This window comes from Cicer arietinum, chromosome 3 (genome assembly GCF_000331145.2).
Source record: "Cicer arietinum cultivar CDC Frontier isolate Library 1 chromosome 3, Cicar.CDCFrontier_v2.0, whole genome shotgun sequence".
NCBI classification, from domain to species: Eukaryota; Viridiplantae; Streptophyta; class Magnoliopsida; order Fabales; family Fabaceae; genus Cicer; species Cicer arietinum.
Genome location: NC_021162.2, coordinates 729588 through 749435, shown reverse-complemented (window position 1 = coordinate 749435; position 19848 = coordinate 729588). Strand labels below are relative to the sequence as shown.

The 19848-nt window shown below is 32.6% G+C and overlaps 2 protein-coding genes across 2 annotated transcripts; one reads left to right on the top strand and one right to left on the bottom strand.

Moving 5' to 3' along the window:
• Window positions 1-39: 39 nt before the first annotated feature.
• On the top strand, window positions 40-2682 carry LOC101490878 (uncharacterized). The gene is made up of 2 exons (XM_004491640.4): window positions 40-1628; window positions 1881-2682. Exons 1-2 carry the CDS (start codon window positions 40-42, stop codon window positions 2680-2682), a joined length of 2391 nt encoding a protein of 796 aa, XP_004491697.4.
• Window positions 2683-11279: 8597 nt separating this feature from the next.
• LOC101490235 (vacuolar-processing enzyme-like) lies at window positions 11280-15358 on the bottom strand. Its single transcript, XM_073365959.1, has 8 exons — window positions 14998-15358; window positions 14354-14510; window positions 14151-14236; window positions 13754-13953; window positions 13077-13107; window positions 12209-12379; window positions 11592-11798; window positions 11280-11459 (listed from the first exon to the last, which is right to left on the bottom strand). The coding sequence occupies exons 1-8, from the start codon at window positions 15352-15354 to the stop codon at window positions 11304-11306; spliced, it is 1365 nt and encodes a 454-aa protein (XP_073222060.1). The 5' UTR covers window positions 15355-15358; the 3' UTR covers window positions 11280-11303.
• Window positions 15359-19848: the final 4490 nt, after the last annotated feature.

Below are 19848 nucleotides of genomic sequence, written 5' to 3'. Positions count from 1 at the left end.
GGCACCATTCAAATAGGTCGTTGGGAAAAGGATGACGATATGATTGCAACCCAATCAGAAGAAAAACTTGGCATAACCATCCCAAAACCATTGGTCATTCATTTCACTAAGGAGGAAAGTATGAATGCCCCCAGTGATTTGAAGACTTTAATAGTTCAGATACCAAGCCCTTTTTCATATAAAGACAACAAAGTCGTACCTTGGAACTATAATGAAGAGGTACATCTAGCTAAACAGAAGAACAAAGATGTTTCTAGCTTTAAAACCACCGCTGTCACGAACGTTTCAGGAATAGGAGGAATGGCTAGAAACGGTCGGATATACTCCCCGGGAAAATCACAAAGAGAAATGAGAGTGGTGTTTGAGAAGGCATACACAAATAAAGAGGAAAAGAAAGTTGAAAAGGAGAAAGTAGAAAATGAGGTTTCTAATGAAAAAGCTCAGGAATTTCTCCAAATCATCAAACAGAGTGAATACAAAATAGTTGACCAACTCAACCATACTCCTACAAGGATTTCATTGTTATCCCTATTAATGAATTCTGAGTCCCACCGGAAGCTATTGATGAAAATACTAAATGAGGCTCATGTTACTCACGACATCACCGTTGACAAATTTGGAGGCATCATAAATAACATCACAGCCAACAATCACCTAACTTTCACAGATGATGAGTTGCCGACCGAAGGGAGAGGGCATAATAAAGCACTACACATATCAGTAATGTGCCTCGACCATATAATGTCAAGAGTCCTCATTGACAATGGCTCCTCACTGAATGTCATATCCAAATCAACATTAGCAAAACTACCTTGTGATGGTACATATATGAGACCAAGTCCCATGGTTGTTAGAGCTTTCGACGGGAGTCGCAGAGAAGTAATGGGGGAAATCGATCTCCCAGTTCAAATAGGCCCAGTCACATTTGAAATCACGTTTCACGTGATGGATATTGTACCCGCTTATAGTTGCTTATTGGGTAGGCCATGGATCCATTCTGCCGGTGTAGTGTCGTCAACCTTACACCAAAAGCTGAAGTATATGGTAAATGACCAATTGGTAATCGTGTCGGGAGAAGGAGACTTGTTGGTGAGTAATCTGTCCACCATACCTTATATTGAGACGGCAGAAGACGCTCTAGAAACTGCATTCCAAACACTAGAAATCGTGGACACCGCTTATGTCGAGACGACACCTATAGAACCACATATGTCAAACATTGCTATTATGGTGGCTAAGTTCATGTTGAGCAGAGGACACCATCCATGGCACGAGTTGGGGAAGGATGAAGAAGGGCTCAAAGAACCGGTGGAACTTCCTGAAAATAGAGATAAGTGGGGTTTAGGTTACAAACCCACCAGGGATGACAAACGGAGATTGGTCAAAGAGAAAAAAGAAAAAAGATTAGCTCGAATTGAAAATCGAGAGCCAAGAATCGAAAGGATTTCCATCTGTGACATCCGACGGAGTTTACAAAGTGCAAGACCAACAAGTGAAATCCATATTGCGGCAGCTGAAGATGACATGTTTGATGGGGATGCCAATTGGATTCGCCCGTGTGGTGTAGGGGCAGAAATCAGGAATTGTAAAGTAGTCAAGTCACCTATGATATTTAATGCAATTCCAATGTAATTCTAAAAGCATTATTACTGTTACTAAGACCTTAAGATGTTTCATTATATTTAGGATGGATACAATGTTGTTTTTCCAATACTTTGAATTTCAATAAATGCATTCTCATTTTGTTTTCTTATTGTTCTTTCTTACCACTTTCATATGTTTATATTCATTCGCCATTTTTTTTTAATTTCTTTTTTAATTTTTTAATTTTTTATTTCTCTTGTCCTTTTTTCTCCTTATCCTAGCCTTGAATCCTGCAGATTTGGGAATAGTTCATTCACAGACGACTGTACTAAGATCTCGTTGCATAATCTTAACCATCTTGTTAGTCAAACAGAAAAAGATAATGAAGAAGATTATGAACCCCCTCTAGATTTGTTAAGAGCGGTAGAACGGGAAACCCAGGGTATCATGCCCTTTAAGGAACCGATAGAAATTGTTAATCTAGGGACTGAAGAAGGAAGGAAAGAAATTAAGGTTGTCACCATCTTAAAGAAAGAAGTATATCACAAACTAATCCAACTCTTACATGAATACAAAGATGTTTTTGCCTGGTCATATCAGGATATGCCTGGATTGGATACTAGCATAGTGGAGCATAAATTGCCCTTAAAACCCGATTCTTCTCCGGTGAAACAAAAATTAAGGCGAATGAAGCCTGATATGTCATTAAAAATCAGGGAAGAAATACAAAAACAATTTGACGCAGGATTCCTCGTTGTGGCAAATTATCCCCAATGGATAGCCAATATTGTACCAGTGCCAAAAAAGGATGGCAAAGTACGAATGTGTGTCGATTATAGGGACCTTAATAAAGCTAGTCCTAAAGATGATTTCCCGTTACGTCACATCGATATTTTGGTTGATAATACGACTCGCCATTCACTCTTCTCTTTTATGGATGGTTTCTTTGGGTATAATCAAATTAAGATGGCAGCTGAAGATATGGAAAAAACCGACTTTCATCACTCCTTGGGGAACATTTTATTACAAAGTAATGTCTTTTGGTCTGAAGAACGCTGGAGCGACCTACCAAAGAGCTATGGTAACCCTATTCCATGACATGATACATAAAGAGGTCGAAGTTTATGTACACGACATGATCGCTAAGTCACAAACAGAAGAAGAACATATTATTGATCTAAAGAAACTCTTCAAAAGACTTAGAAAGTTTAAGCTAAAGCTCAACCCCTCCAAATGCACTTTTGGGGTGAGATCGGGCAAAATATTGGGATTTTTGGTTAGTCAGAGAGGAATAGAGGTTGATCCCGATAAGATTCGAGCCATTGCAGAAATGCCTCCCCCGAGTACAGAAAAAGAAGTTCGCGGTTTTCTTGGGAGACTAAATTATATTTCAAGATTTATATCACAACTAACTGCTACTTGTGAACCGATATTTAAACTTTTACGGAAAAATCAAACAGTTGTGTGGAACCAAGAATGTCAAAATGCATTTGAAAAAATCCGACAGTATTTGCAAAATCCTCCAATTCTAGCCCCACCAGTTCTGGGCCGACCCTTGATTATGTATCTTACAGTCCTCGACGGGGCCATGGGATGCGTACTGGGGCAACATGATGAAACAGGAAAAAAGGAGCATGCCATTTATTATCTAAGTAAAAAATTTACAGATGTTGAAACAAGATATACAATGTTAGAACGTACTTGTTGTGCCTTAGCCTGGGCGGCTCATCGCTTGAGGCAATACATGCTTTGCCATACAACTTATTTGATATCCAAAATGGATCCAATCAAGTACATTTTTGAAAAGCCCGCTCTCACAAGGCGAATTGCTCGATGGCAGGTGATGTTATCAGAATATGATATTACATATGTTACTCAGAAAGCCATCAAAGGGAGTGCAATAGAAGATTATCTAGCTAATCAACCTGTTGATGATTATAAATCAATGCAATGTGAATTCCCAGACGAAAGTATCATGGTTTTGTCTGAAGAATATGATGATGGAAAATGGACCTTGTTGTTCGACGGGGCCTCAAACATAATGGGGCATGGGATTGGGGTTGTTTTAATATCTCCAAAAAAGAAGTTCATACCTATCACGGCGCGATTGTGTTTTGACTGTACCAATAATATGGTAGAATATGAAGCTTGCGCCATGGGAGTTTTGGCAGCTTTGGAATCAAAAGCAAAAGTTCTAGAAGTATATGGAGATTCAGCCCTAGTCATTAATCAGCTTAACCAAGAATGGGAAACTCGAGATAAGAAGTTAATACCTTATTTTACCTACATAAAAGAATTGTCTTTAGAATTTGACAAAATCACGTTTCACCATGTCCCTCGAGAAGACAATCAATTGGCTGATGCTTTGGCTACTTTATCATCTATGTTCCAAATAAATCGAAACGATGAAATCCCATCAATTAAAATGGAGAGTCGAGATTATCCAGCCTACTGCCATGTCATGGAAGAAGAAACTGACGGAAAACCGTGGTATCACGACATCAAACATTATCTTATAAATAGAGAATATCCTCCCGGAATATCGGAGAATGAGAAAAGAACTTTGAGACGGTTATCCGCGAGTTTTTTTGTGAACGAAAATATTTTGTATAAGAGGAATCACGATATGGTACTCCTTAGATGTGTTGATGTTAATGAGGCGAAGGAAATTCTACAAGATATCCATGATGGCTCTTATGGGATCCATATGAATAGACACGCCATGTCTAGAAAGATTCTTCGGGCCGGATATTATTGGCTCACCCTAGAAAAAGATTGTTATAATTATGTAAAGAAATGTTATAAATGTCAAATATATGCTGATAATATCCACGCCCCACCAGTGCCCCTGAACACCCTTTCAGCGCCCTGGCCATTCTCAATGTGGGGCATAGACGTCATCGGAATGATCGAACCGAAAGCATCAAATGGACATCGCTTCATCTTGGTGGCAATTGATTACTTTACCAAGTGGGTAGAGGCAGCTTCATACGCCAATGTAACCAAAAATGTGGTAGTCAAATTTATAAAAAGGGAATTAATATGTCGTTATGGTCTACCAAGCAAGATCATTACTGACAATGCCACAAAAACCAAAAATGTGGTAGTCAAATTTATAAAAAGGGAATTAATATGTCGTTATGGTCTACCAAGCAAGATCATTACTAACAATGCCACAAATCTAAATAACAAAATGATGGATGAATTGTGTGCCACCTTTAAATATGGAATGCTTACTGAGTAATTGCTTAATTGATAGAATTTAAAATAGGAAATAATATTATTAATATAATAATAAATAATATTAATAAATAATAAAATATATATAGGCCGGCCTGTCAGGCCTAATAGGCTTTTTTATATGCCTGAGCCTGACCTATTTAAATAAATAGGCTTTAAAAATGGCCTAAGCCAAGTCTTTTTATTAAATAGGCTAGGTCAGACCATAAGTAGGCCAGGCCATAGGCCCCTAACGGACGGCCTAGCTTAAGCCTAGTCTCCTAAAGTATTGTGATAAAGACAATGATAACAATGTTTTTAATCCAATAAACAATGATAACAATGTTTTTAATGTCATCCCAACCCAAATAAACCAAACACAAAAATAAAATAAAGAGACATTTTACAGCGCTTATTTGAAAAAGCGCTGTAAAAGATCCTTTTAAAAATAAAATAATGAGACATTTTATAGCGCTTATTTGAAAAAGCGTTGTAAAAGGCTTTAAAAATAACATTCATCAGACACCTAACAAGACCTTATCTAACAAGATTTTCTTCAAACACCTTGTACGCATCATGGGAATCCCCAAAAACACATTGTTAACAAAAACATCAGACTCAAACCCATTTTTCGCAACATGGCAATGAACCTGAAGACCAAGTTTCGAACCACTTATCGACGAATTAGCACACAATTTAAGAAGGAAAGGGAATGTAAAGAGAGAAAAAGGGTGTTGAGGTGGAGATTGAATTGTGAGAGAGTAAGCTTTGATGTTTGTGAAGAAGATGCATAAAATGAGAAGAGTTTGGTGAAGAGGAAGAGAAGCGCTGTAATAAAACAATGAGACCTTTTACAGCGCTTATTTAAAAAAGCGTTGTAACAGACTTTAAAAAAAAACATTCATATACCATAATAAAACAAGGAGGTCTTTTACATCGCTTTTTCAAATAAGCGCTGTAAAAGAGCCTTTTAAAATTAACATAATGAGACCTTTTACAGCGCTTATTTGAAAAAGCGTTGTAAAAGGCTTTAAAAAAACATTCATATAACATAATAAAATACGGAGGTCTTTTACAGCACTTATTGGCAGAAGCGTTGTAAAAGAGCCTTTTAAAAATTTAAATAAAGACGCCTTTTAGAGCGCTTTTCAAACAAGCGCTGTAAAAGGCTTATAAAAAAGCGATGTAAAAGGGTTACGTATATATAACAGTAACCGCTTTAGTTTCCTCTTAATTACGTAAACTTCACTATCATCTCAACCTTCATCGTTCTTCTCTTCTTTTGCAAACCCTATCGTACATAACAGTAACCGCTTCAGTTTCCTCTTCATTACGTAAACTTCACTATCATCTCAACCTTCATCGTTCTTCTCTATTTTTGCAAACCCTATCATCACGTCCATTACGAACCTTATTTCCACGATCATCTCCTTCATTTCGAACCTTATTTCCATCCAAGATCATCTCTCCCATTGCACACAATATATTTTCATTGAAATACGTAACCCTCATTACGTATTTCTTCAAACCGTATTTCTGTGAACCATATTTCTGTGAACTTTCTGCAAACCCTCTTTTCTTCGCATTTCGTCTTTCTTCGAACCCTCATTATTCAGGTATTGATGTTATTAATTTTTTGTAATCATTAAAATGCAAGTTGAGCTTGTTTCCTTATTTCCATCCAAGTTCATCTCTCCCATTGCACACAATATATTTTCATTGAAATACGTAACCCTCATTACGTATTTCTTCAAACCGTATTTCTGTGAACCATATTTCTGTGAACTTTCTGCAAACCCTCTTTTCTTTGCATTTCGTCTTTCTTCGAACCATCATTATTCAGGTATTGATGTTATTAAATTTTTGTAATCATTAGAATGCATGTTGAGCTTTTTTAAGATATACTGATACATGTTGAGTTTGTTTATAATAATGCATGATCCATGTTGAGCTTGTTGATGTTATACTAAAGTGCATGTTGAACTTGTTGTAGTTAAATGGATACAAACAAAGATTTAGAAGTTCAAAATGAAGAAGTTGGCACCTCTAAGACTTACGAAAAAGAAGTCAAACGTGGTGCAACTATCATGCAAAGGGTGATTAAAGCACGGAGCAGTGGCATTAAATTTGAGGTATACTCTGTTTGCTTATACTCTGTTTGCTGTGTGTTTTTTTATCTTTTTTTAGGGTTTAGGGCATGTACTTACTATATGAGTTTATTAGGTTGGCTGGAACGAGAGTGGTCAGCCAGTTGACCCCAACAGCTCCATGTTTGTAAGCTACATTGGGGCTGTTGTTCGTCAAAATGTCCCAATAACAATAGACAACTGGAGAGATAAGGCGTTGAAGGATGCCAAAGATATCATCTGGAATGACATTCAAGTAAATATTTTGATCTACTCTTTTGTCATTTATAATGTTTTTTCTGTAAAATACATTACTTATGATTGTTTTCATTGCAGACCACTTTTGTTCTTGATGAGGAACGAAAGTCATATGTTTTGAGAGTTGCTGGGAAAATCCATCGTGGATTTAGATCCCATCTCTCAAATTTCTATCTAAAAGATAGAGAAGGAAACACAAATGCTGAACCTCCAAAGATATATCAACATTATATATCAAAGGATGAATGGAGTGCATTTGTTTCCAAACGTTCTGACCCGGCGTTTGTCGTAAGTTATTAATTTATTAGCATTTGTGTTTTATTATTCATATTCGTAGCGTATTTTAAATTTTTACACAATTGCTATTTTTTTTTTATATAGAATATTAGTAAGGCAAATCGCGAACGGGCAAGCAACCCAAAACACCCATACAAGAAATCACGTATGGGATATGCACGCCTTGAACAACAAATTGTAAGTAATTAAACATCACTTTTATATAATGAAGTAATTTGTATTATAAACTATAGTGTGTAACTAATTTGTATTATTTTGTTTATGATTTTAACGAATAGAGAAAAGACACCCAAGCCGATCAACCCTTGGGTCGTCATATCTTATGGAAGGAAGCGCGTGTTAACAAAGATGGAGTGGTTGATAATGAAAATGTCAAGAAAGTTGTAGAACTTTGTGTAAGTATATTATCACTTTAATATTTTTTAATATTGTATTTTAAAAATGCTATTGAACTTATCTTTTTAATGTTACATGTATTTTAGGAAACTGTTGAACAAAGTTCTGAAACTCAAGAGGGCAACAAGGATACTTGCAGGGACATTCTTGGGAAAGTGTTTAATGTCCCTGAGTATTCCGGTCGAGTGAGGGGGAAAGGATTTGGCGTAACTCCCAAAAGCTTTTTTCCTCAAGAGAAGCGCCAAAAACCTTCCAACGAGGAAGTATTAGAGAAGCTCAGAATCCTATCGGAGCAAGTGGCACTCTTGGTGAATACGAATAAAGACAAGCAACTTCCGGTTCAGCTCCAACCTGAAATACAAATGGAGAGTGAAACCGGGAGTTGCAACGTCGGTTTGAAGAGTATTCCCGAGGTAATTAATTACTTACTACTTACTTGCTTATGTAATTACTTATGTATTAAACAAACTTATATATTAATCGTACTTATGTTTTAACTATTTGATTTAGGGTGTCACTACATGCGTGCTATACTTGTCCTCGCCTACTCATCGGAAGGTGGGAAAAGGAAAATTGTACAATACTTCGGGAGAAGTATTGCACAATACTCCGATCCCTACGGGCCATGTCAAAGTATCACCTGTTGTTGCTTTCGAACCAACTGCACCGTTGTCGATACCGGACAACGATGGAGATATGCAGTTATTGGGCGAAGCTATTGGTAAGATATGCAGTTATTGGGCGAAGCTATTGGTAGTTACGTGGCATGGCCCACCCACCTTGTTGCCCTCGAAAAAAAGATTCCCAGAAACAAATCAGTTACATCTCCCGAAAAGGTTTGTCACATTTATTCCCTAAGGTTTGTCATTTTTTAGGATTCAATAAACTAACATTTACCTCATTTTTGTAAAAAAAGGCAGCAAACCTCAAAAATTGGAGGTTAATAGGGCTGCCAAACTACAAAGGCTGGAGGGTAATAAAGTTGCCAAACTTGCAGCAACAAAAAATCTGGATCGGGGAAAATCGGTCGCTGCTACCCATGTTCCTAAAATAAGTCAGCCACGCCTTGCTAAACACGGGGCGTGTCTTGACATCCAAGTAAAACAGAACATGGACAGCAACGACGATTCGCGCATCATACCAATGAATAAAGCTATATTCGGAGATGAGTATGATGAATTTCTCGAAAATGAGCACATATACGAACTTCTCAACCATAAGGAGCTTAGTGCTATTGTCATGTGCTTGTACATAAAGTAAAAAATACTTTTAATTGCATTTATTGGTAATTAATTAAATGTATTGGTAATTAATCTAGTTTAAAATTTTCATTGAAGGTTTTTGTATGAGAAGGTCGTGTGCACGAGGAAATTGTCAAATAAATACTCATTCTTGTCTCCACGTAAGATGTCGATGTGGAAACTCGATCCAGACAATGTAAAAAAATACATTGTAGATATGTTTTTAGGAAATATAGAAAGTGATAAATTGTTCTTGGCACCATATAATTCAGGGTACGTAATTTTATCTTTTTTAATTGATGAGAATTTAATTTATTAGTTGTGTATAAACAAAATTGCTTAACCAATTTTTTGTTGTTGTAGGGCACATTGGGTGCTATTTGCAATCAATGCGGTCTCTGAAGTTATATACTATTTGGATCCCGTGCACGACAATTACAGCAATCACCCCGAAATAAAGACTATGCTCGACACGTAAGTAATATTCATTTATTTCTTACACACATATATATATAAATAATGTGTTTGTTCATGCTATAATAATCACATTTATTCATTCGATAGTGCCTTACAAGTTTTTCGAGCTCAAAGAGGTGCTACAGTGTCGAAGCAAAAGTCTAATAACATCACATGGATCCCAATAAAGGTTTGAAATATATGCCTTTAAATTTTCATTTACAAATATATGCCTTTACGATTAATGCACAAATATTTTATTGACTTATATGTTTTTATTTTACAGTGCCCTCGTCAAACAAACAACATCGACTGTGGGTACTACGTATTGAGATTCATGAAGGAGATTGTTAACAAGAATAAAACTATTATCCCAGAAACGGTACGGTATTTTCATTATATGTTTTTCATATATAATTAAATTATCTATATATTTGATACTAACTTAATATAATATGTTCAATTTTTATATTGCAGTACTTTGACAATTCCAGTCCATCATATTCTGATGAAGATCTAATGGAATTAAAGGAAGAATGGTGTCAGTATGTGCTTGAAATGCAAATTATTTGATTTTCTGGGAAATAGCATGTTGCTGGGCAAGGGATCTAAATATTATATGGTAGTTTGTGCATATTATGTATATTCTGTTAGTTATTATATGTATATGATCATAGGACACAGTATATGAACATGCATATGAATATGTAGTTAATTAGGTTGTAAATTAGGTTATATATATGTATCTGAAAGTAGTTAATTATGTTGTAAATTACAGAATTACAGAGTTACAGAGTTACATATATGTTAATTAAGTTACAGAGTTCTGTTTTTTGTCTACTGATTGTGTGAATGCTTATGGTATTTGAATATGTTTTGTTGTTGTGTGAACTGATTCTGGATCAAAATAATTTTGGATAAAAAGATAAAAGACAGCGCTTTCTAAAAAAAAAGCCATAAAAAGAGCTTTTTTAAAAATTTAATTTACAATGTTAAAAAAAAAAACACATTTTACAGTGTTTTTTTGAAAAAGCGCTGTAAAATATGCACCTATAATTCATATGTTGGGTGTACATTTTACAGCGCTTTTTCTAAAAAGCGCCGTAAAATGCATACCCATAATTCATATATTTGGTGTGCATTTTACAGCGCTTATTCGAAAAAGCACTGTAAAATATGCACCCAATATATTTATTATGGGTATGCATTTTACAGCGCTTTTTCAAATAAGCGATGTAAAATGCCCATAATTCATATATTTGGTGTGCATTTTACAACGCTTATTCGCAAAAGCGCTGTAAAATATGCACCCAATATATTTATTATGGGTATGCATTTTACAGCGCTTTTTCAACTAAGCGCTGTAAAATATGTAAAACAAGCGCGCATTACATCTACATGTTTTATAGCGCTTTTTTAAAAGCGCTGTTGTATCTTTTACAGCGCGCAATTCTACAACGCTTGTTTTAAAAAAAAAACGCTGTAAATGGATTAAAAAAAGCGTTGTAAAATATCATTTTTGGCGTAGTGTATATTTACTTCTTATAAGAAGGGCGTAAATATGTCAATAAATTATCTCAAAGTGAAATCCAAACTTCTCTCAAAGGAGTACACCATAACTATAATAGAAATAAGCTACTAAAAATAAGAAGGATTACACATTTCCTATAATCTAGGACAATTTATTTATCAATATATAATTTTCACTACACCTTGACGAAGAAATTTAAGAAATATGATTTTTTATGGGACAAGCTTGAGATGTTGCTGCAATTATTTGTGTCTCTGAAATGCCAACGTTGCACATGTTAACAGAAACTTTTGAGTATAATTTCTTTCCATACGGTGATAAGATACCACAATGATCCTGATAAGTTTTCCACTGCATAAAATAAAGTGGAAACATAGTGATTTACTGTGTAACATGTATTGCACCAACTACTAAAATTTTCTTTATAAATAATTTAATTAAAGGAAGTGGTAAAATTAATAAATTATATGTTATTTTGCTTACAAGCATTTTAAGACAATCCCAATAATCGACATCATGTAGATCGACTTTACGAACATGATCCATTTTAATAGAGTCTTTCTCTTCTCCAAACAAAAGATCTACTATGAGATTGATAGTATGGTCCTCATGCTTCCTACGAGCAAGTTCATAATTTAATTCTTTTTGTGCTTTTGACTTATCCTCTGAACCATGCGGTGCTTTTTCCAACTACAATATTTAGAAAGAATCATCGACTAAAATAGGGGAATATCATTTACTTTCAAACTACAGTGAAAAATGACTTAAATTTAGATATAAAATACAAAAATAGTTTGCACATTCATCCAATCATCTTTCACTAGATATTTTATAAACTAAGATAATAAATTGAAATTATCACGTGATTTGATTGGATAATGGTGGGAAAAAAATTACGCTAGTAGTGTATAAAACTTAATCACATGAGAAAAATAGGGGGAAAAAGGATTGACCATCGCTTAATTTTATTTGTATTTAAACCTATATATAGTGCATAGACTTAATTTCATGAGAAAAATATTAAATATCATTCAATTTTTTCTAGTATATGAATCTATATAAAGACATGTTTGCAATAAGATAAAAAAATTGAGAATAACCTCAAGCTTCAAATGAAGTAAAGAAGCATCGTCTTGTTTGACTAATCTTGTCGTATTGAAGTGTTCATAGGAAAATGCAGAGCCATCACTATTCCATACAGCAGTAGTATCTCCATATTTCATCACATGAGATATGTAAATTGGATCAATATGTTCTACCCTTTTTACAACCTGTACATTATTAAAAGTATTTAATAATGAATCAATATTATTTGAATACTATATTTACACACATGAATGTATTGAGAGAAGGATAAAACTGGATAAATAACTTACATTTAAATATTGACCGTATAGAGTGTGAGTCGACCTCTTACTAGTTTCACTGTTCAATATATCAAACTCAAAATATTTAATATCAAGTTATATATTAAATATTTAATATGTAAATAGACGACTCTTAAGATCTCTATCAAACAAAAATTTGTATTGTTATAAGAGTATAATAAAATTTACTAAAAAAATACTATGTACATGTAGATGAAGAGTATTTGAGTAGTATAATATTTATACATATATTCAAACTCAGAAGCGAAGCTAGAAAAAATACTCAAGGGGAAATGCATGACTCAATAAAAACAAAGTTCTACGTGCATAACATATGCCAGAAAACAACTAAATATTTTCTCAAAGAAATTGACATTTGAAAGTAAAAAGAATATAAAATATAAAAACATAGAAATTGAAAGAAAAAAAAACAGGTTTGTGGGATATGAAATTTTCATCAAGTAAAAAATATTTTTACTAAATCTAAATAATTGATTTTGTTATTTGACCTTTTCTTTGTTCAAAAAAAATATATTAAAGGAGTGTTTCAATATACATTATATACACATTTAACTTTATAATATTTTTTATCAAAATTAACCAATATTTTGTTTGAGATATTTAACTTTTGACTAACTGTGTGGAAATAGTAAGTAGATATAATAATAATAATAATAATAATAATAATAATAATAATAATAATAATAATAATAATAATAATAATAATAATAATAATAATAATAATAATAATAATAATAATAATAAGAATGTATTGGGGCTTGGTAATATTAATGATTGAAAACTGGTGTTTTTGAAATTTGAAATTCAAATTGAAAATAGAAATTGATGGAAAAGTAACTAAATGATAATGACTAAATTATCCCTAACATTGATTATGTATCAAATTTCGAGGAATGAATAAAATTGATTTTTCATAGAATATTTATTTTCTTAGATTTTATATTAGCATGGGCAGATTCCGGTTCAAAAGATAGGAGAGATCAACAATTTTTACTTGTTAGATAAAAATGTTTTAAAAAAGTTAAATTAAATATTAAATGAGTCTCTAAACAATAATTTATTAGTATTTCATAGAAACAAATTAAATATGTGTAATTTTTTTATAACCACACCTTTAATATTTATTTAAGAGCGGCAAAAAATTTAAATTTGTATTACTTGTAATATTGATATGAAATTTAAGAAATAAAAAAAAGTGGAGAATGAAAAGCTAATAAATTAATAAAGCATTTTTATTATTTAATGAGTGAACAATACCTGTCTTCCATCCAAGAAATACTATATGTATCTCCCAAACAAAATGTAATGCCAGCTGGTGGAGAATATGGTGTTCCAGGACAGTACATAGCAAAACTATTCTCATTAACTTTGGAAGCTGTGGTTGCATAGATACCTATATTACCTGGAAGAAGATTTTCGAGCATGCTCCCAGCATGACATGATTCGATGTATATCACCTTTTTCATTAAATTAATTCGTTAAATATAATTTTATACTCAATTCTTTCTTAAATTTTTATTTGTATAAGATATATTTGTTAGTAAAATTAATCATAAAATTATGCTCTCAACGAATTAGTATGTAATATTTTACATATATAAAGGAGTAACTGAAATAACTATTTTTTTAATACAAAATATCTAAGGAAACTCACCATCTTTTTGTAGGCTAAAGCAGCATGTTTTTTCTTCAATGCATTTACCAAATCGGCGGCCCATATATCTCCTTTATTTATTAAACCTGATCAAATAAAAATATATGCATTATTACAAAATAAAATAATCTAGCACAACTTGTTTTCATATTTAGTATGATTTTTTTAAAAATAAATAAATCATATATGAAACAGTTACTAACCGAATGCGTGTACAGCACCATGGCCAGCCATGTAAATGAAAATGGAATCATGTGAATTTGTATTCAGCACCTTACCAGAGCCTCCAATTGTAGCATTTTTGTTTCCACTAAGCACCGCGAAAAAATTTCTTGGGTTAACATTGTTTCCTGTGTAATCCTAAAAACAAATTCATTGTACAAATTTTAGGGTACAATCAAAAATAAAGTATTAATCGATATTATGAATTTTATGACCAATAATTTTATTTAATTTATATATATTAAAAGTAAATAAATTAAGAGTAACGAAAATGACATGTTAATTTTGATAGTACAAAAAATGTGTTAATTTTTTTTTTTGTATACATATTATAAAGAGTCTAACGACAATTCTCACATACACTAAACACAAAAACAGAACTATTACAAGTTGAAAACCGCATTTCAGTTTATCAAATATCAACTGTTTGTTCATTTTTGAAAAGGAGAAATTGTTAATATAATCTAGATGGTTATTTTTTAAAAATAATTTTATAACATGCATATATAATACTAACATAAATAATTAGTGGATGAAAGTGTAAAATAATTTTAGTCAATGCACCTCTATTATATACTTATTAAAAAGAATAAATTAGTATAAAGAAGTTGAGATACATAGGTACCTTAGGAACACCTTGATAAACATTTGGCCCATTTGGCCTATTCATTATAACGCCACGCTTTGGGTTTTTAGGGTGGTAGGCAATATCATCAAACATCATAACAATGATATTTTCATCTTTAAGACCACCACTTTTTAATACTTGGTATGCATGACATACATCAGCTTGGTGCCTATAATTCTCAAAACCGTTACTACCAGCAACTAAAAAAGCCCATTTCGTTCCTAATGGTACGCGATCTTCTACAAACTGTGACACTTGATTTTTTATAGATCTCACACCCTTTGATTTTCTCACCATTACACTCATCCACACTATCACTATTAGTGTGACCCAATAGCTCATACTTCCTTTCATTTTTTTTATTAATGAACAAATTTGTAAAGTTACGCTTGAAATATGTTTTACTTTAACAATAAGAGGGATATATATATATACACTAATTTGAATACCATAAATTTGTAAAGATTACTGTTACTCAATATATTTTTAATTCATGAGTTTCCAATTGAATTTTCAGAACCTGGTATACTATTTAATACAGTATCAGTCAAATATAGTACTAGTATTATTTTATTTTTTCCAACTTAAGCTCAATTAGTATTTTGACTATTTTGACTATTTTCTAATTTTTGAATACTTAAAAATCATCATTGTTATTATCTTAATAAAGTTGGGTCAAATGGTTTTAATGGAAAAGTGAGAGATTTCATTTATTTGTATTTAGCTATCATATTTTTTGGTGTTATTATTAATTAATATCGTCAGCCTAGTCAAAGCTAACTAAAATATGGTAGATGCTACTTTATTTTTAAAGTTTAATCACCATTTTAATGTCGACATAGCTGACGCTACATTTTCTGATTTGTAAAATTTAATTTTTTTTTTAACCATTTTGTATGTTTATTTTTTCCAATCCTTTGCTCCTTTTTATTCAACTATTTTTTTTTTGTGATTTCTATGATTTTTTATGTTTTCAAATGTGTTATTTAACTATTGATGATTTATATATTTTTATTTTTAGATAAGTAAAGTAAAATTATGTTTTAAACAAAATAAAAAAAAGTAAAACAAATTATAAGTACTACCAATATTTTGACTAATTATTTTTTTTATTTGTCTATGTGCGTATTATTATAGTATCTGTTTAGTTAACTAAATTAAAAGTTTTGATGCATTTATCTATTCAATTTTGACTCAAATAACTAAAATCATAATAAAAAAAACTTTATTGAAAACTTTATTTATTTACTACAGGACCGTCTAGGCGGGTTGAGGCAGAGCTTCCACTTCTGGTGAATAATCCCCTACTGACTGTCACTGAGGTAGCAAGTTGTTATGAGATTCCAGTGTCGCCGAAGCCACCTATCTTGTGGGTGGACCTGACTTCTAAGGAAATTGACCCCTTTAAGGCTGATGAGGTGGAGGAAGTTACTTCGAAGAGAGATATTGCATCAGAAAAAACTTGTGCAGTGTGTGGAGGTCACCCTTGTGACTCTTAAACAATTAAATAATCTTATCTCGTGCATTTGGGTACATATGGCAAATGCATCAATTGGACGTAAATAATGCATTTTGTATAGGAGACATTTAACAACATGTATACATGTCACAACCTCTAGACATTAAGGATTTGAAGCATCATCATTATGTCTGCAAACTACATAAGGATACCATACTTAAAAGTATACTTATACTTTATATTTACTTTCACAATAGTTACTCAAGTACACAAGAGGATCAACATCATATAGGAATAAAGTTTTATCATAACATACTCCCCTCAACTAGTTTACAGGGTGTACTCAAGCACTTAGGTATGATGTATTACTCACCTCAATTGCGGACAAGGAGCCATTGAGACTTAGGCTTAAGCCGACTATAGTCGAAGTAGTCAATATATTTTTTGTTATAGAGTTGTTATTTTGAAACTTATCGTTTCATGATCAAATTAATATCAAACAATGGTTCATAAAGTATACAAATCATTATTATGTAAGACAAAAACTTTAACAATTGATAAATTAATATAATCTAATCAATGGCGGAGCTTGACTAAAAAGTTTGAGGTGACCGACATAAAATTTTCTTTTCACTCTTAATTTTCCTTTCACTCTTCATCTTTTTCACTCTCACAAATTTTCGTTTTGAATAAAGAATTAATTCTTTTACTTTTCTTTATTCTCACAAACTTCTCTAAATCAATCAATTTAGGAAACATAAACATATTTTCAGTGAAAGAATCAAACACTTTATATGGACAAAAAATCAAACATGCAACAAAAAAACTCCAAACAAAAATCAACACTAACATCTAGTTTGAAACAAATAAAAACTTCAAACAAACAAAACTCCAAATCAAACAAAACTCCAAAACAATCAATTCTTTTATACTTCTTCATTCTCGAAAACTTATCTAAATCAACCAATTTAGGAAACATAAAACATAATTTCAGTGAAAATTAAACACCTTATTTGCAACAACAAAACTCAAACACTTTATATGGACATAAAATCAAACACCTTATATGCAACACAAAAACTCCAAACTAAAATCAGCAATAACATCTAATTGAAACTCCAAATCAAAACTCCAAACTTCATATCAAAGCTCCAAACATAGCACTAACAAAACTCCAAATCAGCACTCAAAAAACTCCAAATCAGCACTAACAAAACTCCAAACATCAATTATGATGATAACCGAAAATACGAAATTGAAATTTGAATCTTTCGAGTTTTGACGATTGACAAACGGCCAAAGCGGAGGCGGTCAGAGATGGCGAGAAGATGAGCGATGCCATCTGGAGACTAGAGGCAAAGGCGGTCGCGACGAGCAGAGGAGCGACGCGATTTGGAGGTAGAGGCGATAAGCAGATGAGCTACGAACGGCGGAGAAAGATCGTAAGTTCGACGTTCGTGAATCTAGAAGCGGATCGCAAGTTCGACGTTCGTGAGTCACAAGTTTGGGGTGGTCGCAGCCACCCCTGTCCCTACAAAGCTCCGCCCCTGAATCTAATTAATGAGTAACTAAGTTAAAATATATTACACAATCTCGTTTTTGTGCATCTTTAATCTAGCTAGTAAGTAGTACAAGCCTTGAATCTCATATATTGAAAAATATACACATACAAAATATCACATTCATATTTTTGTATTATAAACCACAACCTTATTGACATACTTTATAAAAGCTAAATTGCATCACAATATATTATTTATATGAAACAAGTAGGAATGATGACGCACATGTGTTACATCTTAAATTTCTACATAAGTTCCTATAAAACTCTGCATTTAGTATTTATTAAGCTTTAAGAGCGTACTCTAGTTAATAGAACTTTTATTTAATAAACCGGAATAGATATCTATAAACAATTGGTAGTAGCGCTCTAAAATATTGAGATGTTGAGTCTAATAGTTTAACTCTCGTGGACTTTTATGGAATCGTAGAATTTAGAACCTAGTTGTATAAGTAGAATATATGGGTTATAAATCTCGAAGGAATGTGAGTACTAGTTTATTGTATCAATTCTAAAAAAACACTATTATTTATCATACTTAGAATATAATTTACTAGAGTATAAGAATATGCACGGTGAATACTTCAAGTCCAGATGTCCATTAAGGAAATTTATGCAATATGCAATACTCTTAACAATTCAAGTTAGCCTGCAATCCTCACTTAATCAATGTATGTGCACTACAAAAAAAAATTTATTGTGACACTTAGATTTTGTGATATTTTTTTATCTGTTACTAAAGCTACTTTTAGCTACAGTTTGAGTGTCATTTTTTCTAAAAATATTATGTTGTTTTATAAAAAAAAAAAAATGAAATGCCATGAATATGCAACTACACATTTGAACCTGAGAAAACCCTAAATTAATTCCACTAACAATGATAAACCTTTTCTTTTTCTTTGCATTTCTCAAACTCTTTTCTCTCTACTATCTTCAACGAACCCTAATCCTCCAAAAATCCTAAATTTAATTATGAACGACCCTAAGTAAGTTATATTCTCTTTCTAAATCATTTGAGTAGTAAGTTCTATTCTCTCTACTATCTTCACTTCGCAATTTACAGTAGTAAGTAAGTTCTATTCTCTTTCTAAATCATTTGAGTTTGTGATTTCAATTTTTATTTTGGTATTCTTGCTTGTTAAGTGTCATTTTTTTTTAAATTTATGTTTGAGCTATAATCTTGCAAGACATTGAATCCAATGGCGCATTCATGGTTTGAGCTATAATCCACTAGTTTTCCCGCCATTCCATACTCGTGTAATTCAATTCATTAATATTTCTATTTCTTCTTTTTCTTCTTCTTTTTGCTTAATCCAAGCTCGGGGATATTCTCGCCCTACTCTACATCAATGGCGGTTAGGGTTTCGAGTTCATCCCCCAAAGCTTGATTCCATCCCTCATTCTACATGTGCCTAAAACCTTAAATTGAACTCCAACTTCGAAGATTCAATATCTCATCTTTGCTTTTTGCTTTTAAATTTTTAGTTGCTATTATGGGCGCAACCTGTAACAGCCCGTTTTTATTTTTCAAACAAAAATCAAATTTCAGAAATAAAGGAAACAATACTTTTGGATAAAATATTTAAGTCGTAACATAACGACAAAAGTCAACAAATATTTACAAGCAGCGGAAATAGTTTTTGAAACAAAAATCCAAAGTATTTAAACAGCAAAATACATCGGGGCTATGAGATCTGTCAGACATAGCTCATACCCCTGTGTATTCTCGGCAGACACCTGTACAAAAGCACTGCCCCAAGAATTTTAACTCCCCCACGTCACATCAAAGAGTGGTACATGGACCTATCAAAACAAAAGTCAAGCTGAC